This window comes from Jaculus jaculus, chromosome 19, assembly GCF_020740685.1.
Source record: "Jaculus jaculus isolate mJacJac1 chromosome 19, mJacJac1.mat.Y.cur, whole genome shotgun sequence".
NCBI classification, from domain to species: domain Eukaryota; kingdom Metazoa; phylum Chordata; class Mammalia; order Rodentia; family Dipodidae; genus Jaculus; species Jaculus jaculus.
This window is the reverse complement of record NC_059120.1, coordinates 57240380-57263580: the sequence shown is the minus strand read 5'-3', so window position 1 is coordinate 57263580 and position 23201 is coordinate 57240380. Positions and strand designations below refer to the sequence as shown.

Sequence of the window (23201 nt, the reverse complement as noted above, 5' to 3'; positions counted from 1 at the left end):
CTGTAACTTGTATGCAACAGCCAGCCTTAAAATACTTTATTCTGGTTATAAGTTAAAAGCAGTAAGTAGTAGCCGGGCGTGGTGGCGCACGCCTTTAATCCCAGCACTCGGGAGGCAGAGGTAGGAGGATTGCTGTGAGTTCGAGGTCACCCTGAGACTCCGTAGTGAATTCCAGGTCAGCCTGGGCTAGAGCGAGACCCTACCTCAAAAAACCAAGAAAAAAAAAAAAGGAAAAAAAAGCAGTAAATAATAATATACTTGTTTGGGCTGCTGTTAATCTATCTTATTCAAAAATACTAGATAATAAGACTCAATAACTTCTTACATGTTATTTGGTGTACTGGTAATCATTTAAAAGTCGACTTTAAACTGGTCATGGTGGCACATGCCTTCAATCCCAGCACTCAGGAGGCAGAGGTAGGAGAATTGCTGTGAGTTTGAGGTCATCCTGAGACTACACAGTGAATTCCAGGTCAGCCTGGGCTAGAGGGAGACCCTACCTAAAAAACAACAACAAAAAACAACCAAGCCGGGCGTGGTGGCACATGCCTTTAATCCCAGCACTTGGGAGGGAGGCAGAGGTAGGATCGCCATGAGTTTGAGTCCAGCCTGAGAATATGTAGTGAATTCCAGGTCAGCCTGAGTTAGAGTGAAACCCCACTTTGAAAAACCAACTAAACAACCCCCCCCCCAACAACAAACCACCACCAACAAAAACAAGCCAGATGTGGTAGTGTACATCTTTAGTCCCAACTTTCAGGATGCTGGGGTGAAAGGATAACTGAGAGTGTGAGGCCAGCCTGGGCTACAGAGTGAGTTCAAAGCCAGCCTGGGCTAGAGTGAGACCCTACCTTGAAAAACAAAAGAAGGGGCACAAGCATCTGGCAATGGCAAAGGACTTGTGCACACACATACACATACAACTAAAAATATTTTTTAGAGGCCGTGAAGATGACTCAGTCATTAAAGGTGTTTGCAAAGCCTGCTGGGGCTGGGTTTGATTTACTGGTACCCACATAAAGCCAGATGCACAAAGTGAGTGATGCTTGTGTGTGAAGTTCACTTTGCAGGAAGGGTCCCAGGAGGCATGTGCCCAGTCTTTCCCTGTCTCTCTACTACATAAAGATACAAAACACAGACACACACACACACACCAAACAAACAAACAAATCAAACCAAAACAAAACAAAAACAAGTGGAGCTGGAGGCGTTTGCTTGCCAAAGCCAAAGGACCCTGGTTCGATTCCCCAGGACCTACTTTAGCCAGATGCACAAGGGGGCACACGTGTCTGGAGGATCTGGCGCGCCCATTCTCTCTGTCTCTCTTTCTCCCTCTTTCAAATAAGTAAGTAAATAGATAAATAAATAAAAATTAAAGAAAAATGTTTAGAAGCCGGGTGTGGTGATGCACCCCTTTAATCCCAGCGCTTGGGAGGCTTGAATTCCAGATCAGCCTGATTTTGAGTGACACCCAACCCCGAAAAACCAAAAAAAAAAAAAAAAAAAAAAAAGTTTGGGCTGGGGATATGGCTCAGCGATGAAAGGTGCTTGTTTTCAAAACTCGCTGGCTTCTGTTGGATCCGGTTCGATTCCCCATTGCCCACGAAAAGGCAGATGCACAAAATGGCACATACATCTGGCATTCATTCGCAGTAGCAAGAGAGAAGCCCATGAGTGAGGCACGTATGAGAGCCCAGGCCGGAAGATTCAGAAGAAACACAAGTCCATTTGGGAAGGCCCTTTGCCTTTACAATCACATAGGGGTCGGGGTGGGGGGATAGGATAATTGACTGGGTGTGGTGGTGTTTGTTGTGAGTTCGAGGTGTTCGGGTGACAAACCCCAGGTTGAGTAGCCAAAATGGGAGAGAGGTATATTAATTCTCCTTCCCTCCTCCCAGCCAGGCTAGGAAGCGGGGAAGAGCGGGGACGGGGAGAGCTAAGAGAGGCTGTAAGGGAGAGAGATACCTGAAGAGTCCCAGGACTCAAGAGGTGAATCTGGGGAGACCACCTGTGCTGGACTGGGGACGAAGTGGGGGCCTCTGTTGCTCATGGTGAGACTGGATCAGACTCTTAGTTTTGCCAGAGCAGGTGGGAGGGTGGCATGTCTTTGTCCTAGGGACAAATAGGACCTATAAAAATCTTTCTCTGCAGGTAACGGTGGCGCACGCCTTTAATGCCAGCACCCGGGAGTCAGACATAGGAGGATCACCGTGAGTGCTCTACATAGTGAATTCCAGGTCAGCCCGGGCTGAAGCGAGATCCTACCTCCAAACAAACAAACAAACACAAAAAATTCTACCTTTCTCCTACTTCTCTTTCCCTGGGAGACTGAGATTGGAGGGCTGCCATGCGTTCTAGGCCAGGGCTACATAGAGAGCAATAATAATAATAATAATAATAATAATAATAATAATAATAATAATAATAATAATTAGAGAGCAATAATAATAATAGGAGGAGGAGGAGAAGAAGTCGTCCAAGCCGGGTGTGTTGTCCCACGGTTTTGATCCCAGCACTCAGGAGGCAGAGGTAGGATCGCCGTGAGTTCAAGGTCACCCTGAGACTGCATAGTGACGTCCAGGTCAGCCTGGGACAGAGTGAGACCCTGCCTCTCAATAGGACAGTGAATGATTACTAGAACCACACAACACGGTCTGGACCCAGCCACACACTGGATGCACCTGCAACCCCCGCCCTTGGGAAGTGGAGCTAAAGGGCCACGCTCATCTGCATAGCGACTTGGAGCCACCCTGGGCCAATGCAAGTTATCCGTGAAGGTGCCCAGCGTAAAATCCTCCAGCGTGTACAGTGAGTGTGAGAACAGAGCTGGGGGGAAGCAGCAACAAGCACGGGTCCTGGCCATTTTCTTTGCTGGGGTTTTCTCAGTTTACCTGTCTCAGCACTCGCGGATTTTAGTGCTCAGTCAATACACCTTGTTGATCATTGCCGTCTAAACTCCATTAATAATCCCGTCCCCGGCTCCTCCACAAACAGCTACTGAAGGCTTAACATTTTTTTGTGTGTGTTTTATTTTGTTTGCTTTTGCGATTTTTGTTCTAGGGAGGCTCTAGAAAAAAGGCTGGCCTCGATCTCACGGCGATCCTTCTATCTCTGCCTCCCTAGTACAGTAAAGGTTGCACTTTTTTCTTTTTCTTTCTTTCTTTCTTTTTTTTTTTTTTTTTGAGGTAGGGTCTCACTCGAGCTCAGGCTGACCTGGAATTCACTGTGTACTCTCGGGGTGGTTCTTGAACTCACGGCGATCTTCCGGCTGGTTGTTGAACTTTTTAAAGGAGGAAGAGAACTAAAAGCGGAGTGGTGACTCACACTGGCCAGCTCCCGGGGAGGCTGCAAGTTTGCTGAGTTTTCGACTGCTTGTAGTATATAGCGACTACCACGTAAGCCAAGGAAACAGCACAGCAAGACCCTGTTTCGCAAAATGAAGCGAAGAACGTTAGCGGAGGAAGAAAACACAATGAATTATTCGTTTTGTTCTGAAAAGCAGTGAGAGAAGAAAAAGAACTCCTGATAGCAGAGGATGGTTTCGATCCATCGACCTCTGGGTTATGGGCCCAGCACGCTTCCGCTGCGCCACTCTGCTACTTGAGACTAAGATGTTCAATACTACTATAGAAAGCTTTCTTCCTGTTCTCTGTCCTGACTGTTTCACCTAGCGCCACCTAGTGTTCGTCAGAAAAAAATTGCCTTTCCCGTTACATCTGTTCTTATTGGTTGGTTACTGACACAGCGGACTTTTTTATTGGCTCCTACGTTAGCCAATAGGAATAAAGGACAGAGCAAGGCGGGAGCCTATCGCGCCGGGGTTTGTTGGGACACGCCGGCGCGACGCTTCTCTACTTTCCTGCTCGCGATTGGGAAGGGGCGGTTGGTCGGGCTCCATTGTTCGAGCTTGCGGGCGCCATGAGGTACGGACGGGGGCCGGGAGCTGCGGGGCGCGCGCCGGCATGGGCCGGAGGGCCGCGGGCTTTGCACGCCGGCCCCGAGCCCGACGCCTCCCGAGCGGGCGGGGACCAGGGGACCGGCCGGGGCTGGGAAGCGACCCGGGGCCGGGGGGTACCCCGGAGCCCCTGGGACATCAGATATGCCTGGGAGGTGTCCGCTGTGGATAAATGAAACAGATGGGTAAATGAGAACTCGCTGTCGTTGGTAAAGTGTCGGGACTGGCGTGCCTCACCGACGGAGGCTTGCTTCCGGGCAGGAGGAGGAGGAGGGTGTGGGGGTGTCACTTTCTGAACCCCAGCATTACCTGAGATGGGAGCCCGGGGGTGGTGGCGTCGCACGTCCGTCGTCCCAGCTCTCGAGAGGTGGAGGCTGGAAGTTCAAGGCCACCCTCAGCTACATAATGAGTTTGAGGCCAGCCTCCCCCCCCAAAAAAAAAGGCAGAGCCCAGAAAGGGCGGGTGGAGGTCCAGAATTAGGATGTCATGGAGGTGAGACAGGACATCATTTGGAATGAGAAGTGAAAGGGGTAGTCAGGGCTCTACTTTCATAAGGAAGTTCCAACTTGATACGGTTGATAAGAGTAAAATAAATAAATAAATCAGTAAATCAATAAATCTATCTATCTGTGTGCGCTTCTAGGGGTGACAGAGGCCGTGGTCGTGGTGGGCGCTTTGGCTCAAGAGGAGGGCCCGGAGGCGGGTGAGTGCCAGCTGTAGGCATCTTTTGTCTTGATACTTTCAATCTCTCTTAAGTGGGACTTTCCAGTGGACCATTGTACTTGATTTTTGTGAGAGCCACGGGTGGTTCACAACCTTTTCTTCTTGCTAAGTGAATTTGGCTCTCTTTTCTAAACACGGATTGCCCTCAAGAAATTTTCCATTCTGAAGACAGACCTACTTTCAAAATAGCTGGTGCAAAGGGGACGCATGCATCTGGAGTTCGTTTGTAGTGGCTGGAGGCCCTGGCGTGCCCATTCTCTCTCTCTCTCTCTCCACCTGCCTATTTCTGTATCTCTCTCTCAAGTAAATAAATAAAATAAAAATAAATTGCTGGTGGTGCATTGTATACATCTCACTTGATTTCTGTCTGGTGAATAATCTTGGACTGTTTCTCATGTTTTAGGTTCAGGCCTTTTGTTCCACATATCCCATTTGACTTCTATTTGGTGAGTATTTTGGGTTGATAGGAATTTCCCCTGTTCACCATGATGTAGCCCATCGTCTCCCTGTTAATGGAGTCAAATAGTAGTTGAGATAGGAAAAGCAGTTTGTAGCTGGGAGTGGTGGTGCACGCCTTGAATCCCAGCACTTGGGAGGCAGAAGTAGGAGGATCAGCGTGGGTTCGAGGCCACCCTGAGACCACATAGTGAATTCCAGGTCAGCCTGGGCTAGAGTGAGACCCTACCTTGTACCCTCCCCCCCACCAAAAAAAAAAAAAAAGAGAAAAGCAGTTTGTGAGTGGAGTTTTTATGGAGGCTGGGTCTTGGGTCTGTAGCATTGGCTGGCTAGGAACTTGATATGTGGAGCTGGTCTCAAACTCAGAACCCTCCTGCCTTAGCCTCCCAAGTGCAGGCATGTACAACTATGTCTGGCATAAGTTTTTATTTATTAATTTTTAGTTTTTGTTAATTTGAGGTAAGGTCTCACTCTAGTCCAGGCTGACTTGTACTCCCAGGTAGGCCTTGAACTCACAGTGACCTTTCCAGCTTGGCTTAAGCTTTTTTAAAAAATATTTTATTGTTTTAATATTTTTATTTGAGAAAGAGGCACGGAGAGAGAGAGAGAGAGAAAATGGGCATGCTTGGGTCTCCAGCCACTGCAAACAAACTCCAGACGCATGCACCACCTTATGCATCTGGCTTATGTGGGTGCTGGGGACTTGAACTGAGGTCCTTTGGCTTTTCAGTTAAATGCCTTAAGAGCTAAGCCATCACTTCAGTCCTAGCTTAAGCTTTTACTTAGTTTGGGTGCTGGAGATTTGAACCCAGGGCCTCATACTAGCACTGGGCTACACCCCCAGCTTCTAATTTGATTTTTTTAATATTTATTTATTTATTTTGAGGTAGGGTCTCACTGTACTCCAAACGGACCTGGAACTCACTCTGAAGTGCCAGGCTGTCCTTGAACTCACAGCAACCCTCCTACTTCTCTTTCTAGAGTGCTAGGATTAAAGGCATGATCAACACACCCGGCTTGTAATTTGATTTTTTAAAAATATTTATTTATTTGAGAGAGAGAAAAAGAGCGAGTGTGGGCACACCAGGGCCTCCAGCTACTACAAATGAACTCCACACACATGTGCCACCTCGTGCATCTGGCTTTACGTGGATACTGGGGAGTCGAGCCTGGGTCGTCAGGCATTGCAGGCAAGTGCCTTAAATGCTGATCCATCTCTCCAGCTCCTAATTTGATTTTTGGGTGAATGTATGGTGCATACCTTTAATCCCAGCATTCATGAAGCAGAGGAGGGAGGATCACCATGAGTTCAAGGCCAGTCTGGGTCTACATAGTGAATTCTAGCATGAAACCCTGCCTTGAAAAGAACAATACAGGCACACTTTTAAAATCTGAACACAAGGTAGGCTGAGGAATGAGGACCAAGGTCTATGGTTCAGAGCCAGCCTGGGCTATTATAGAGAAATACTATCTCAAAGAACAAAACAGAGGGTGGGAGCAAGTAGGAGGATACTTCTTTGGGATCATAATTGTAATGTTTACTCTGAGCAGTTAGTTTGCTAAGGCCTCTTGCCACTGAAAACAAACTCCAGAGACATGAGCCACTTTGTGCATCTGGCTTTATGTAGACACTGGGGAATTGTACCCGGCTGGCGGGCTTTGGAAGCATGTACCTTTTACCTTTAACTCCTGAGCCAGTTTCTTAAACCTGTGAACTTCAACATCTTAGGAGTCAAAAGGAAGTGTTGTATCTGGGCATGGTGGCTCATACCTCTAACCCAGCACTTGGGAGGCTGAGATAGGTGGATGGCCATGAGTTCAAGGCCACCCTGGGCTACAGAGTTCCAGGTCATCTTGGACTAGGGTAAGATCCTTCCTCAAATAAATAGCAAGGTCAGCCTGGGCTATAGCAACATCCTATCTTGAAAAACCAAAAAAAAAAAAAAAAAAAAGAGCAAATGTCAGTACATGCTTTGAGGACAACCTGAGAAAGTGGTACAGAGTTTTCTGTTCTGTTTATTTGCTTGTTTTTATTTTGAGATAGGGGCTTATGTAGGTAACCCAGGCTGGCCTTGAACTTGTGGTCCTCCTGCCTTTATATTTCAGGTTCTGAGATTACAGGTGTGCACTGTCCCCACCTAGAATTTCCTATTTTCAAGTTTTTAATGCTTGTTTTTGGTAAGAAATATCTACTTTATGTCTGGTCTAGTGTGAAATGGCTTTTCCCCGTGTCAAGCCAGCACCTGATGAAACTTCCTTCAGTGAAGCCTTGCTGAAGAGAAATCAGGACCTGGCTCCCAATTCTGCTGAACAGGTATATTCTGTGTTCTTTGTTTCTTTGTCAGAGGCAAGCCCAACACACTGACCTTTGACAGAGAAAGAGGAAGAGAGAATGGGTGCACCAAGGCCTCTAGCAACTGTAGTTAACTCCAGACACTTGCACCATTTTGTGCGCATGTGCAACCTTGTGCATGCATTACCTTGTGTGTCTGCCATACGTAGGATCTGGGGAACTGAACATGGGTCCTTAGGCTTCGAGGCAAGTGCCTTAATTGCTAAGCCATCTCTTCATCTCTTCTGCTGGGGGAGAGGGAGAGGCATATAGAGAATGGTTGCATCAGAGCCTCCAGCCACTGCAGTGAATGAGTGAAAAACAAAAAAACAAAACAAAGAAAGTATCTAGGGACTGGATTGTGGATCACGCTTAGATCACTTGTTATCACATCTGAGCCCCTGGGTTTGCTCCCCCAGCAAGAGTGTTGTCCGAGCCTGCACTACGCGGCATGTTAAATGACCTCTCATTTCCCACTGTCGGACCTGGAAGTCAGATAGGTGGCTGCACACACAGGTTTCATATGCATTCGTAATTCATTGAGGAATCTGTCTGTAGCATCATATAATTGAAACATTCATGTCGAGTTAGCTTTTATGGAAAGGATTTGGGACAATATTCAAACTCTGAGGATTTATATATAATTTTTGAGCTTATGGTATTACTTTGTGATGTTTTTCAGGCCTCTATCCTTTCTCTGGTGACAAAAATCAACAACGTGATTGACAATTTGATTGTGGCTCCTGGGACATTTGAAGTGGTGAGTTTTTAATGATCTAATTCTAAGAAAGTGTACCCTTGATAGTACAGAACCTCCCTTAGCTTTGTCTGTTTATTGTACAGTGGGACTCTGGAATTCCTGTCAGTGGATGTGGTTTTGGGCTAGAGTTTTCCCTACTGCTACTCAGAGCTGGGTGAGAGCGCTGGGCTATAGCTGAGAGGAACTGGGTATTTTCATTCTAAGTCTTTTCCTGAAATCCCTTTCCAATAGCAAATTGAAGAAGTGCGACAGGTAGGGTCATATAAAAAGGGAACGATGACCACAGGACACAACGTGGCTGACCTGGTGGTGATACTAAAGATTCTGCCCACATGTAAGTATGTCTCCACACGTAGTGTTAAGATGAGCACTGTCCATTGAGCTACATTCCCAGCATCTGGTTCTTCAGTTGTTTGTTTATGAGACAGAGAGAGAGAATGGGCACTTCAGGGCTACTAGTCACTACAAACGAACCCAGACACCTGCACCACCTTGTGCCTCTGGCTTACATGGGTCCTGGGGAAGCGAACCTCAGTACTTTGGCTTTACCCACTAAAACCATCTCATCAGACATCTTTCAAGCCTAGCTTTCCTTTTGTTTTTTTGAGGTAGGGTCTCAGTCTAGCCCAGGCTGACCTGGAATTCACTATGTAGTCTCAGGGAGGCCTTGAACTCATGCAGTCCTCATACCTCTGCCTTCCAAGTGCTGGTGTGCACCACCATGACCAGCAAGCCTAGCTTTTTTTTGGTTCATATTGTGATGTGATTGCGTGTGTGTGTGTTGACATATGTGGCAGGGGTGGGGACGGGTTGACTGAGATAGGGTGTCTTCCACAGTTGCTCTTCCAGCGTTTTTGTTTTTGTTTTTTTTTCCCTGAGGTCTCACTGTAGCCGAGGCTGAGCTAGAATTCATTCTATACTTCAAGGCTCTTCAAACTCAGTGATCTTTCTACTTCTGCCTCCCAAGTGCTGGAATTTAACATGTGCACCATCATGCCTGGCCCTACATAGAGATTTTGAAGCCAGCCTGAACTATATGAGATACTGTCTTTTTTATTGTTGGTTTTTTGAGGTGTGTACCACATCCAGTGAAATTTACAGTTTTTTAAAAATTATTTTGGGGCTGGAGAGATTGCTTAGTGTTAAGGCATTTGCATGCAAAGCCTAAGGATTCATGTTCGATTTTTCAGGTCCCACATAAGTCAGATGCACTTGGTGGGACATGCGTCTGGACATTTGCAGTGGCTAGAGGCCCTGACACGCCCATTCTCACTCTGTCTCCCTCTGTCTCTAATAAATAAAGTTAAAAAAAAATATTTTGGCCAGGCGTGGTAGTGCATGCTTTAATTCCAGCACTTGGGAAGCAGAGGTAGGAGGATCACTATGAGTTTAAGGCTACCCTGAGTCTATTGAGTGAATTCCAGGTCAGCCTGGGCTAGAGTGAGACCCTATCTTGAAAAACCAGGAAAAGAAATTATCCTGGGCTGGAGAGATGGCTTAGCAGTTAAGGTGCTTGACTGTGAAGCCTAAAGACCCATGTTTGATCTCTCCCCAGATCCCATGTAAGCCAGATGCACAAAGGTGAGGCGTGTGCAAGGTCACATGTACCCACTAGGTGGAGCATGTGTCTACAGTTTGATTGAAAAAAAATTATTTTAGGCTTGGAGAAATGGCTTAGCAGTTAAGGTGCTTGCCTGCAAAGCCTAAGGACCTGGTTTCAGTTTCCAGTACCCACGCAAGCCAGATGCACAAAGTAGTGCATGCATCTGGAGTTCATTTCCCCTGGCATGCCCATTGTCTCTGTCATTCTCATTTTCTCACTCTCCACACCTCTCTGTGCTTGCAAATAAATAAAATAAAAAGGGGGCAGGGAGAGCCAGGTGTGGTGCGCACCTTTCGTCCCAGCACTCGAGAAGCAGATGTAGGAGAATCACAGAGTTTGAGGCTAGCCTGGGACTAGAATGTGAGTGCCAGGTCAGCCTGGGCTCGAGTGACGCACCACCTTGTGGGGGAAGAGGCCAGGTATGCTGGTAAACATCCAAGGGTACACAGGACTAACCCGAGTTAAATGACAGTTACCTGGAACGCACTGCTGTAGAAAACAGTGAGCTTTGGAGGTATCTTGTCTGGACAGGTAAGGCTTTAGTTACCTCTTGGCAAAGTGTTCTTTTAGTTTAATCCTGAGCATGGGGGAATGCCACATAGCTTATTAATACTGAAAATCTAGTAGAATGTGTCATCGTAATGTTCTTTGTCTCTCCTGTAGTGGAAGCGGTTGCTGCCCTGGGGAATAAAGTGGTGGAAAGCCTGAGAGCACAGGACCCTTCAGAAGGTTCGAGTTTGTTGCTGAATGAATGTTTAGTGGGGACAAGAGTGGTCTTGTATTTATAAACAAAGTCAGGTCAGTTTAGATGAAAGAGGGAACGGTGAAGGATTTTATCAAAGTCACCATCAGCCTGATAACTCAAAATTCCTTTCCTGCTGGGAGGCAGGTTATGACACAGACTCACGAAGTAGCACGGGCTGGCCTCAGTCAGATTCCTCCTGCCTCAACCAGCGTTACAGGCGTGCATCACCATACCCAGTTCTGATGCCAGGTGCGGTGGCACACACCTTTAATCCTAGCAGTCAGGAGGCAGGGGTAGGAGGATCACTGAGGTCAAGGCCACCCTGAGGCTACATAGTGAATTCCAGGTCAGGGCTAGAGTGAGGTCCCCCTGGAAACAACAAATCACAAAAAGATAAACACCAAGTGCAGTAGCACAAGCTGTGCTCGTGTAGCATGTACAAGGCCCGGTTCTGTCCCATAAACTGGGCATGGGGGTTCACACATGCAGCCCCAGCACTTGGGAGGTACAGACAAGAGGATCAGAAATTCAGAGTCATCCTCAGTACATGTGAGCTTAAGGCAGCGTGGCTTCATGAGAGTCATCCTCAAACAAACATTCCCACCTGTACTCTGTAGATAAACTGGCTATCCAATGAAATCCTGGTGTAGAGCTCTTGGGTTATTTTCTTTCTTTCAGTTTTGACCATGCTGACCAACGAAACTGGCTTTGAGATCAGCTCTTCTGATGCGACGGTGAAAATTCTCATCACCACCGTGCCACCCAATCTCCGGAAGCTGGACCCGGAACTCCATTGTTAGTCTTGCATTCCATTTTGGGGGAGCATGGGGAAGTCCAAAGCATGGTAGTGTTGCTGTGAAGTTTAACTTGCTGTTCTTCCACATGAATCTTTCTGGAAATTTAAGGACTTATTACCTTGAATTTTGCTGTCACACTCCATAATTTGGAAATAGTCTTACAGGCTTCCCAGTGAAAATTTCAGACTATTGGAAGATTTAAAAAACATTGCAGGGCTGGAGAGAAGGCTTAGTGGTTAAGGCACTTTCCTGCAACACCAAAGGACCAAGGTTTGATTTCCTAGGACTCACATAAGCCAGATGCACAAGGGGCATATGTGTCTGGAATTTGTTTGCAGTGGCTACAGGCCCTGGCGTGCCATTCTCTCTATCTGCCTCTTTCTCTCTCTCAAATTAAAAATAAAACAAACAAAAAACCCTGCAGACATTTGTGAAGGGGAATAGATTTCTGGGGGAAAAAATGTAGTGGTGCACACCTTTAACCCCAGCACTTGGGAGGCTGAGGTAGGAGGACCGCTGTGAGTTTGAGGCCACTCTGAGACTACACAGTGAATTGCAGATCAGCCTGGGCTAGAGTGAGATCCTACTTCAAAGGACCAAAAAAATACAAATGTGGGTCTTACTTTTGGATTTGGTTTGGGAAAGAATAAGAAGTCTGGGACAAGTGATTTGCTGTTATAGCATGGGATGTTTTACCAAGTATGTGGACTGTGGCACAAGGATTGAATAGCATGTTGAATAATGGGAACATTTCTTGGCTTGTTATGCTTATTTTCTAGTGGACATAAAGGTGTTGCAAAGTGCCTTAGCAGCCATCCGACATGCCCGGTGGTTTGAGGAAAATGCTTCCCAGTCCACGTGAGTGTTTCACTGATCATTTCTTTCTTTCTTTTCTTTTTTTCCAAGGTAAGGTCTCACTCTAGCCCAGGCTGACCTGGAATTCACTGTGTAATCTCAGAATAGCCTCACACTCACAACGATCCTCCTACCTCTGCTTCCCAAGTGCTGGGATTAAAGGTGTGCACCACTACGCCCAACCGATGATTTCTGATTTTTGCAGAATGTTTTAATTGAAAGTATATAAATTTGAAAATTTTCATTAAAATAAGTATTTAGCTGGGCATGATGGCACACACCTTTAATCCCAGCACTCGGGAGAGGTAGGAGGATTGCTTCGAGTTTGAGGCCAGCCTGAGACTACATAGTGAATTCCTGGGCTAGAGCGAAACCCTATCTCGAAGAAACATACAACAAAAAATTTATTTACAAATTCAGGAGTACCCTGTGCCCTGGGAACCGTGTTTAGTAATCATAACAGTACTAAAATTATAGTAAATTCAAATTTGCAGACTTAACTCTTGAAAGGACTTTTTTAAGATAAATCATACAAAGATTGAATGTCATACAAAGATTTGTATGTCATCCTGGCACAGGGGCCATGTTAGTCTCTGTATCGTTCCAATTTTAGTATATGTGTTGCCGAAGCGAGCACACACTGATCATTTCTATTAAAATAACCTTTCCTACCAGCCATGGTGGCACGTGCTTTAATTTCCAGTACTCAGGAGCCTGAGGTAGGAGAATCACTGTGAGTTTGGGGCTGGCTTTGGCTACAGACTGAGTTCTAGGTCAGCCTGAGCTACAGTGAGATCTTACCTAAAAATAAATAAATGAACAAAAATAGAATAACCTCAGCCAGGTGTGGTGGCACACACCTTTAACCCAGCACTTGTAGGGCTGGGGTATGAGGACCGCTGTGACAGATGAATAACCTTTCTTGCTGGAAAGCTGATCAGGAAGACCCGTAGTTCAGGGTCACAAAAGGCCCTCTCAGACCAACAAACCTAACCTGTGTAACTGCAGTAAGTACAGGACACATCGTGCTTCTCTGACAGAACTGTCTTGGAGGGAATCTTTTGTTTGAGCTCGCTTTTTACCTTAAGTAAAACATTAAGGTCGGGCGTGGTGGCGCACACCTTTAATCCCAGCACTCGGGAGGCAGAGGTAGGAGGATCACTGTGAGTTCAAGGCCACCCTGAGACTACATAGTTAATTCCAGGTCAGCCTGGGCAAGTGTGAGACCCTACCTTAAAAAAAAATAAAAAATAAAAAAAAAAAATAAAATAAATTGGGCTGGAGAGATGGCTTAGTGGTTAAGTGCTCGCCTATGAAGCCTATGGACCCCGGTTCGAGGCTCGGTTCCCCAGGTCCCACGTTAGCCAGATGCACAAGGGGGCGCACGCATCTGGAATTCGTTTGCAGAGGCTGGAAGCCCTGGCGCGCCCATTCTCTCTCTCTACCTCTATCTGTCTTTCTCTCTGTGTCTGTTGCTCTCAAATAAATAAATAAAAAATGAACAAAAAAATTATAAAAAAAATAAAAAAAAATTAAGGTTTGGGCAGGAGAGATGATTCAGTGTTTAAGGCACTTGCCTGAAAAGCCTAAGGACTGGGTTCAATTCCCCAATATCCACATAAAGCCAGATGCACAAGGAGGCATATGCTTCTGAAGTTCTTTGCAGCAGCCAGAGGCCCTGGTGTGCCTGTACTCTAACACACACTCTTCCTGCCTCTTTTTCTTTCTCAAATATTAAAAAATTAAGGGGCTGGAGGGGTAGTTAGCTGTTAAGGCGTTTGCCTGCAAAGCCAAAGGACCCAAGTTCAATTCCCCAGGACCCACATAAGCCAGACGCACAAGGAGGTATGAAGTTCGTTTGCAGTGGCTGGAGGTCCTGGTGTGCCCATGCTCTCTCTCCCTCTCTTTCTCTGTCAAATAAATAAAAAGTAAATTTTAAAAATTAAGTTTAGGATGAGGAGTAAAAGACCATGTAATTCTTTTTTGTTTGTTTTAGAGGTAGGGTCTTGGTCTAGCCCAGGCTAATCTGGAACTCACTATGTAGCCACAGGATTGCCTTGAACTCAGGGATCTTCCTACCTCTGCCTCCTGAGTGCTGGGGAGAACATGTGATTTTATCTTTATTTATTTATTTTGTTTTTTTCAGGTAGGGTCTCACTCTAGCCCAGGCCTTGAACTCACTGTGATCCACCTACTTCTGCCTCCCAAGTGCTGGGATTAAAGACATGCACCACCACACCTGGCTTGATTTTTTTTAGTAGTATAGTCAGCATCATCTTGTAGCAAAGGTTTGAAAATACATGATCTTACTACTATGAATCCTTGGGTGTCTTTTACAGAGTTAAAGTTCTCATCAGATTACTAAAGGACTTGAGGATTCGTTTTCCTGGTTTTGAGCCCCTCACTCCCTGGATTCTTGACTTACTTGTAAGTAAGATAGCTTGTGGTAGAAGGCCTGCCTGACATGAGAAGCCCTGGGTCCAGTCTCTAGTGCTGCAAAAAAGTGGGGAGGGTTAAAAAGAGGGAAGGGGCTATTGGACTTCACTTTTTATCCATATTTGTTGGTACTCTTTTATTTTTAAACACCACACACTCCTTTTTTTCTTTTTTTAAAGTAAGGTCTCACTCTAGCTCAAACTGATCTGGAATTCACTATGTAGTCTCAGGGTGGCCTCGAACTCATAGCGATCCTCCTACCTCTGCCTCCCAAGTGCTGGTATCAAAGGTGTGTGCCACCATGCCTGGCTACTTCTCATATATATATATATATATATATATATATATATATACATATACATACATACGTGTGTGTGTGTGTGTGTGTGTGTGTGTGTGTGTGTATACAAAAAATACTTTTTTTTCTGTTTTTTTAATACTTTAGTGCTGGAGAGATGGCTTAGCAGTTAAGGTGCTTGCCTGGGAAGCCTGAGGAACCAGGTTCTATTCTCCAGTAATCATGTAAGCCAGACGCACAAGGTAGCACATGCATCTGGAGTTTGTTTGCAGTGGTTAGAAACCCTGGCATGTCCACTCATTCTATCTGCCTCTTCCTCTGTCTCTCTTTCTCAAATAAATAAAATATAAAAAATATTTGAGAGACAGAGAAAAAGGGAGATAGAGGATTGGCCAGACACATGCGCCACCTTGTGCATCTGGCTCTGTGAGTTCTGGGGAATCGAACCTTGCTCCTTAGGCTTTGCAGGTAAGTGCCTTGAAGCAGTAAGCCATCTCCTCAGTTCAGTAGTTAACATAAACTTTTCAGAATCAGAAATTCAATGATGGGTAAAAGAAATTGTGTGTTAGGCATGATGGTGCACACCTTTAACCCCAGCACTTGGGAGACAGAGGTAGGAGGATCACTGAGTTCCAGGCCAGCCTGAGACTACACAGTGAATTCCAGATCAGCCTGGGCTAGAGTGAAACCCTACTTCGAAAATCCATAAATAACAAAAAAATTGTGTGTGCTTGTCAGTGACAATGACACTGGCCAGATACGCTGATACAACCTGTGGTTCATCTCTTGAGAGGCTGAGGCAGAAGCTTCTTGAGTCTAAAGTCAGCCTGGGCTACATAGGGAGGCCCTGTCTTTCAAAGAATAAAAATTCAGTTGGCAAGCAATCCTGGATTTTCAGTTTTAGAGTACTACTGCCTTCAGTTGGAGACAAATGACTGAGTGGACAACTGCCTCCAAATTTCTTCTTAAATAGGAGAATTTTGTTTAGACCTCGTGGTTTTCCTCATGATTCTGATTCAATGTTTTAGCTTGTTTCAACGTAGAACTGCCACTTTGCACACCCACATTTCTTCTTTTCCAGGGGCACTACGCTGTCATGAATAACCCCACCAGACAGCCTTTGGCCCTTAATGTGGCATACAGGTACAGCACGTTTCTGAGGGTGGGGGTTGTGAGCTGTTTTGCTTTTTTAAACACATGCTTCATGTTTCAGGCGTTGCTTGCAGATTCTGGCTGCGGGCCTGTTCCTGCCAGGTTCCGTGGGCATCACTGACCCCTGCGAGAGTGGCAACTTCAGGGTTCACACAGTCATGACACTGGAGCAGCAGGTACGAGGATGGCTAAGAAGCCGGCTGTCCTGCCTCGACTTGCCTTAGTTGATGTCTGCTTAAACCAGGGGTGGTGGTTCACACGACGGGAGGGTCGGAATACACGCTCAGACCCTGCAAGCTACACAGTGAGTGTAAGGCCAGCCTGAGCTACATGAGTGTTATCTTTTTAAAAAACATGTTATTTATCTATTTTCTTTCTTTGAGACAGAGGAGAGTGTGAGAATGGTATGCCAGGGCCTCCAGCCACTGCAAATGAACTCCAGATGCATGCACCACCATGTGCACCTGGATTGCGTGGGACCTGGAGAATTGAACCTGGGTCCTTAGGGCATCACAGGTATGCACCTTACCTGCTAAGCCATCTCTCCAGCCTGATGCCTTTTTTTGTTTTTATTTTTTTGAGGTAGGGTTTCACTCCAGTCCAGGCTGAGCTGGACTTCACTCTGTAATCTCAGGGTGGTCTTGAACTCACAGTGATCCTCTAACCTCTGCCTCCCGAGTGCTGGGATTAAAGGCATGTGCCACCATGCTTGACATGATGCTGTCTTTTTAAAAAGAAAAAAAAAGGGCTGGAGAAATGGCTTAGCAGTTAAGCGCTTGCCTGTGAAACCTAAGGACCCTGGTTCGAGGCTCGGTTCCCCAGGTGCCCCAGATGCAGTGGCATTTTTGCAGTGGCTAGAGGCCCTGGTGCGCCCATTCTCCCTCCCTCCCTCCCTCAAATAAATAAAAATAATGGCAAAGGGAATATGGTCTGTGGGGTCTGGGATTCCTGAAGATTCCTGAGATTGACAACTGTCCTCTTGTTTGCACGTGAACGTTGGCTGTTAAGTCACATGAGCTCCTTGGATGATATGGCTTATTACTCTCGCTTTGTTCCTCTTCAGGACATGGTTTGCTATACAGCTCAGACTCTGGTTCGAATCCTGTCACATGGTGGCTTTAGGAAGATCCTTGGCCAGGAGGGTGATGCCAGCTGTGAGTGCTCACTGGTGAACTGGGGGCTACTACAGTACTTTGGTCTCTAACAGCTGTAGGCCGGGCGCAGTGGAGCATTCCTCTAGTCCCAGCACTCAAGAGGCTGAGGTAGGGGATCAGCCTACCCTGGGCTAGAGTGAAATCCTACCTCAAACAGCAACGAAGATGAAACCGTAGAGTTAGGAAGTCCTGGTAACTACACTGTGCATATCATGACTTGTGTGCTGATAACTTGACATTCCCTCTAGATCTTGCCTCTGAAATATCTACTTGGGACGGAGTGATAGTGACGCCCTCAGAAAAGGCTTATGAGAAGCCCCCTGAGAAGAAGGAGGGAGAGGAAGAGGAGGAGAACACAGAGGAGCCTCCTCAGGGGGAGGAAGAGGAGAGCATGGAAACTCAGGAGTGACCCCGACTCCTCCAAGGGAAGGCACGTAAACTGCCATGGGCAGCCCGTGGCGACAAGGACAACTGTCATGTAAATATGCCATTCCACTCTTCGGATAGCGGCTTAGCAGCTAGAAAGAAGTTCCCATTCATGGCTGGCCTGTGTCATCCACCTGTCAGGAAGCAGGACACCACCATGTCTTCTAATACTGAGATGTCAGGCTCCTATAAGCCCCGCCCAGCCAGTACTTTGTCAAGATGTTGTGAACTGTCAAGTGTCTGGAAAATTTTTTTTTTCTAAGAAAAATGATTAAAGTACTTCCTAGTAGGGCTCTTGGTTTTGTTTCCTCAGGAAGTAGCAAGCATTTTTGAATAGGGGTGGCACCTGGATGGGGAAGAAGACAAACCCCTTTCTCTGCTTGGACTTGAGGAGATGCTTTTGTGCTGTGCGCCAGCACTGTGACACCTGCTTTCTTGTGGCCCTGGCCAGACCAGGCCTAAGGGTTACTGCTTGAACTCTCATAACCCAAGTAAATCATAAGGTGTTTCTGTCAGGTATTCACAGTGATGACAAATGGACCACAAGCTTAGCATTTATTTAATTATTTATTTGGAGGCAAAGTCTCACTCTAGCTCAGGCTGGCCTTGAACTCAGGTAATCCTATGTTAACTGCCTCAGTGCGGAGGTAGGTGTGAGCCACCACTCTTTAATTAAATTTTTCTTTGAGAGACTGGTGCACCAGGGCCTAAGCCACTGAATCCAACGCCAGACACTTGCGCCACCTAGTGGGCACGTGCGACCTTGTGCTCGCCTCAACTTTGTGTGCACGGGCAAGCGCCCTAACTGCTAAGCCATCTCTCCAGCCTCGGATTAATTATTCTAACAATGTTAACTAGTCAAGCCAGGGAAACTCACTAGAGAACAGATCATTCACTTTGACTGCCTATCCTCTACATCCCCAATGTAAACCATGAGAAGAAATCACAGTAGAGGACCTGTCACAGCTACTGGGCAGGGAACAGGATACTCTGGCTACCCAGGCCTGATGAAGACAGCCTTGAATACATAGCTTTTTTTTTTCTTCTAAGAATTATTAAAGTACTTCCTAGTAGGTCTCTCTACCTTTGACCTTCGATCCTTCCAGTCATCCATCCTAGTCTCCAGGGGCCAAGCTGTAGGGTACAAATAAAGCTGAACATGGGCAAGGTGAAAGGGGAGGGTGGGAATTCGCTTTTCATCCTAAACCTTTTGGTGTCCTCTGAGTTTTATTCCATGTGATGCCTAAGCTATTTAAAAGTACAGTTCTCTGGGGGAGTAGATATAGAGGCTGAGGCAGAAGGATCTCAAGTTTGTGGTCAGACTGGGCTGATACACAGACCCTGTCTCAACAAAAAGTACCTCATGTGCCAGGTGTGGTGGCGCACGCCTTTAATCCCAGCTCTTGGGAGGCAGAGGTTGCAGGATCACTCTGAGTTTGAGGTCGCCCTGAGCCTACATAGTGAATTCCAGGTCAGCTTGGGCTGGAGCAAGAACATACTTTGAAAAAAAAAACCTGGAGAGGGGAGCTCGTTCTCAGAAGTAGGTGGGAGCTGTAAAACAGGTCCTCAGTCCTGCTGCCTACAGGTTCCTTGTGGCTACTATTGACAAGGACTGAGCAATTCAAGCAGAAACCATAGGGTACCCTTTGTGTCCCAAGGTGTACAGGAATTGTTTCTGGAATTTTCTGTCTCCTGAAACAAGGCAGCTCCAGATCAGTACTCCTGCCACTCAGGTCACAGGCCCCAAGTTACTTGCTTGGAGAACCAGAAGGATAAACTCCTGAATCCAGCATTGCTCGCCTCCGGGCTGTTTCCTTGGCAACACTGTGGCTTAATCTCCGCAGCCTTTCCTACAAGACAGGAAGATAGGGAATCTAATGAAGGCCAAAAAAGGCTTTAGTTTAGCTTTAGCCACAACTGAGTACTGAAAAAATCTTAGGCTAGATCTCACAGACATCTAAAATATAAGCAAGATGAGATGGCAGCAACTGGATATTAATAATTGAGTTTATAGCACGTATGCAGGTTTGGGCCCCAGTAGTGGGGAAAGGGACATTGGGTGAGGTTATCATACTAGTTGACAATCCTCTTCCCCCCTACATTAAAAAGTTTTGGTAACTTTCTAGCCCCGTTCCCCCCCCCCCCACCTTTTTATATTTGCAAGGAGAAAAAGAGAATGGGCCGTGGCAAGACTTCTTGCCGCTGCAAACAAACTGGACGGCCTGTGCCACTTTGTGCATCTGGCTTTACATGGGTACTGGGGAATCAAACCCGAGCCACCAGGCTTTTGTAGTCCGGAGGCATCTCCACAGCCCAGATTTTGGTTCACTCACTGTGTTGACTTACAAAGCAGAGTGTGGCCTCAGCAATCCTCTGCCTCGGCCTACCGAGTGTTGGGATCACAGGCGTGCGCCACCACACCCACTAGGATATATACATATTTTAAACCTGGGCATTCTAGCCGGGCGTGGTGGCGCACACCTTTAGTATCAGCGAGGCAGAGGTAGGAGGATCGCCATGAGTTCGAAACCAGCCTGAGACTACACAGTGAACTGGATTCCAGGTCAGCCTGGACTAGAGCAAAACCCTACCTCGAAAAACAACAACAAAAAAAACCTGGGCATTCTGTAGAATGTTGTTGACTAAGACCACTCGTCTCCTAGCGTTCAGCAGCTTCTTAACGTAGGGGTCGAGGTCCAGAGCCACCTTCTGATCCTCATTGATTCGGCACAGTTCTGTGGCTAGGTTGTCAATGTGTTCGCGGAGCTCTACCTGGCTTTCTCTGCAAAGAAGCCCAAGGAAGACACGGTCAGTTGGCGGAGCCCGGGTAATAGTGTGGTCCGTTCCTATGTAGGGAGCCATCCGGTCCCTGACTGATCACTTAGACCGCCTCCTCCCGGGCCCCGCCCCCAGCCTGGCCTCTCCTCGCCGGCACCTGACCGCATGCACGTGGGTGTCGAGCTGCTGCACAGCCGGTCGCAGGAACTCCAGGAGCCCCTCGGCGAAGAGGTCGCGGCCCGTGGGACCCGCCACTGGGGTCCCTGGCCCCGACACAGCCGCGGAACTGAGCCCCGCCATCACGACCTGCGCACAGCCAGACGCCGGAACCTGGCGCGAGGGCCGCCGGGAACTGGAAGCCGGTCGCGAGGGGGCGCTCGGACACGCAGAGCGCGGCGGACACAGGGGCTGCTGGGAAATGGAGTCCAGAGGGAACGGCGGCGCGTGGAACCCCTGGGAGTTGTAGTTCTCACAGGCCTGGACGGGAGGGGCTTCAACAGTACCAAACTTCACGGGCTCCGGAGGAATCTTTTATTTTTTTTTAATTTGTATTTGAGAGAGAGAATGGGCACTCCAGGACCTCCAGCCGCTGCAAAGTATCTCCAGACACATGGGTCACCTTGTGCAGCTGGCTTACATGGATCTTGGGGAATGGAACCTGGATCCTTTGGCTTTGCAGGCAAGCGCCTTAACCGCTAAGTCATCTCTAGACCTCTTTTTAAAATTTTTATTTATTCGGTTATTATTCGGTAGGGTCTCACTCCGGCTCTGGCTGACCTGGAATTCACTGTGTAGTCTCGGGCTGGCCTCGAACTCATGGCAATCCTACCTCGGCCTACCAAGGGCTGGGATTAAAGGTGCGAGCCACCACACCTTGTTATTTATGAGGTAGGATTTCATTCTAGCCCAATTTGACCTGGAACTCACTTTGTAGCACAGGCCGGTTGCCTTAATCCAGGGTAGGTTCTTGAGAAAACTTTTTCCAGGAACACACAAAATGCTCTCTGCCTAGAGGCTGCCTACATGCTGTACCTACCACCAAGGGTTGGGTGGGCCACAAGAATGATCCCTAGTGATGGCTTTAGCTGTGGAAGAAGACCTAAAGACCGGTCTGACAAGTCACTACTTGTTGGAAGGCCAGAACTGAAGGAGCAACAGTGGTATGAGGTAGGGAAGGGTTAGTGCGGGAGTCAGGAGGCCTTGTCAACAGATAGTCATCCTCCACGCCCGTATGAATTCCCAGGGCATTACAGGACTCCTGCTTATCAGAGGTGTTAAGAAACAAGGATGGGGAGTTGGCCTCATAGACAGTTATGTCTGCTTTCATCTTTCTCACTTAGCTTTCTGGCGTCTTTGTTCTCAGCCTCGCTCTCTCTCCTTGAAATCAAAACCACTTGAGAGAATGCATTAGCAGGAGAAAGCTCAGCACATTAGGGGAGAATTCCTCTCTCAGATCTAAGATTCTTCCAGGAAGCCTTTTCATTTCCCATGGATGTCTGTCTCAAGCTGAAAATACAAGCCTAAATGGAAAAAAAAGGAATCCCTTAAAAAGGCCTGTGCATGTTTTAGCTGTGCGCCCCAGGGATTGTAAGGACTAGGAAGTACCATGGGGTTCTTAAGGTATGACTGGGCTGCTGAGGCTTTATCGTTGGAGTTCATCTCCCATTGGGACCATGGAAGTTACCCTACATACCCTGTTGCTTAAAATTATTTGACGGTTGTGCTGGAGAGACATTTACCTGCAAAACCAAAGGATCCTGGTTCCACTCTCCAGGCCCTATATAAGGCTCAAGGTGACACATGCATCTGGAATTCATTTGCAGTGGTTGGAGGCTCTGGTGTGCCCATTCTCTCTCAAATAAGTAAATAAAATATTAAGACATCTTTTTTTGTTTTTGTTTTTCTAGGTAGGGTTTCACTCTAGCTCAGGCTGACCTGGAAGTCACTATGTAGTCTCAGGGTGGCCTTGAACTCACGATGATCCTCCTACCTCTGCCTCCCAAGTGTTGGGATTAAAGGCATGAGCCACCACGCCCGGCCCTAAAACTTTTTAATGTCATGCCAGGTGGCACACACCTTTAATCCTTGCACAGGCTGGAGGATCACTGAGAGTTGGAGGCCAAGCTGAAATTGGGCGATACCCTGCCTCAAACAAAAAAAAACACCCCCAAAACAAAAAACAAAGTCCTCCAAAAATTACAAAGAAAAAAAGCTTAAAACTTTAAGCTAGAATTAAAACCACTTTCCCTCCCAGAAGCTGTTCTGGCTGGCTGTTCTGAGTCCCAGCAATGACAAGGTAACTATTACACTAATCTACACGATGCCTTTTTCACGCAACTGGATGAGTGAAAGGCTGCCCCCTGGTCACTTTCCTGGCCCCATGCTACCTGGGGCACTTACTGTAAACTGAGGTTGGCAGAGGTGGAGACAGCCCCAGGAGACCTGAGAATTGCAAACAGCAAGAGGCTGGAATGCCCATGCCTGTTCTGTCTCCATCAATGTGTACATTTTTTTTCGAGATAGGGTCTCACTGTAGCCCAGGCTAACCTGGAGTTCACTATGTAGTCTCAGGGTGGCCTCGAACTCACAACGACCCTCCTACCTCTGCCTCCCAAATGCCGGGATTAAAGGCGTGCACCACCATGCCCAGCCTATGTGTGTTTTCTTCCCCTCAAGTAATGTCTCCCTCTAGCCCAGGATGACTTGGAATTTGCATTGATCCTACTTCTTC

At 47.0% G+C, this 23201-nt stretch overlaps 2 protein-coding genes and 2 non-coding genes across 6 annotated transcripts; 1 reads left to right on the top strand and 3 right to left on the bottom strand.

Annotated features, from left to right (window-relative positions):
• Positions 1-3526: 3526 nt before the first annotated feature.
• Positions 3527-3598, bottom strand: Trnam-cau. Its single transcript has one exon. It is a non-coding gene; the product is annotated as a tRNA-Met (tRNA).
• Positions 3599-4598: 1000 nt separating this feature from the next.
• On the top strand, positions 4599-17983 carry Ilf2 (interleukin enhancer binding factor 2). 2 transcript variants are annotated; one of them, XM_004667194.2, is made up of 13 exons: positions 4599-4658; positions 5082-5124; positions 7344-7448; positions 8149-8226; positions 8458-8560; positions 10493-10558; positions 11253-11369; positions 12151-12229; positions 14566-14653; positions 16042-16103; positions 16174-16288; positions 17176-17266; positions 17515-17983. In XM_004667194.2, the coding sequence occupies exons 3-13, from the start codon at positions 7350-7352 to the stop codon at positions 17673-17675; spliced, it is 1059 nt and encodes a 352-aa protein (XP_004667251.2). In that variant the 5' UTR covers positions 4599-4658; positions 5082-5124; positions 7344-7349; the 3' UTR covers positions 17676-17983. The 2 variants fall into 2 exon arrangements, with proteins under 2 accessions (XP_004667251.2, XP_044994438.1); XM_045138503.1 differs by lacking the exons at positions 4599-4658; positions 5082-5124 and adding an exon at positions 6305-6324.
• On the bottom strand, positions 12760-12863 carry LOC123456122. Its single transcript, XR_006634341.1, has one exon. It is a non-coding gene; the product is annotated as a U6 spliceosomal RNA (small nuclear RNA).
• A 257-nt stretch (positions 17984-18240) lies between the features above and the next one.
• Positions 18241-20794, bottom strand: Snapin (SNAP associated protein). 2 transcript variants are annotated; one of them, XM_045138504.1, is made up of 3 exons: positions 20628-20794; positions 20284-20474; positions 18241-19542 (listed from the first exon to the last, which is right to left on the bottom strand). In XM_045138504.1, exons 1-3 carry the CDS (start codon positions 20768-20770, stop codon positions 19427-19429), a joined length of 450 nt encoding a protein of 149 aa, XP_044994439.1. In that variant the 5' UTR covers positions 20771-20794; the 3' UTR covers positions 18241-19426. The 2 variants fall into 2 exon arrangements, with proteins under 2 accessions (XP_044994439.1, XP_004667250.1); XM_004667193.2 differs by having other exon boundaries at positions 20309-20474.
• Between the last annotated feature and the right edge of the window lie 2407 nt (positions 20795-23201).

Bases quoted from the DNA above. Each gene is read 5' to 3' on its own strand.
- Snapin (XM_045138504.1), bottom strand. From the start codon at position 20,770: ATGGCGGGGCTCAGTTCCGCGGCTGTGTCGGGGCCAGGGACCCCAGTG. The intron at 20,475-20,627 runs GTGCCGGCGAGG...GCTTCTTTGCAG, and splicing joins ACCCACGTGCATGCGGTCAG to AGAAAGCCAGGTAGAGCTCC. The intron at 19,543-20,283 runs GTAGGGTTTTGC...CCTGTCTTGTAG, and splicing joins TTTTGTTGTTGTTTTTCGAG to GAAAGGCTGCGGAGATTAAG.
- Ilf2 (XM_004667194.2), top strand. From the start codon at position 7,350: ATGGCTTTTCCCCGTGTCAAGCCAGCACCTGATGAAACTTCCTTCAGT. The intron at 10,559-11,252 runs GTTCGAGTTTGT...TCTTTCTTTCAG, and splicing joins AGCACAGGACCCTTCAGAAG to TTTTGACCATGCTGACCAAC. The intron at 11,370-12,150 runs GTTAGTCTTGCA...CTTATTTTCTAG, and splicing joins GCTGGACCCGGAACTCCATT to TGGACATAAAGGTGTTGCAA.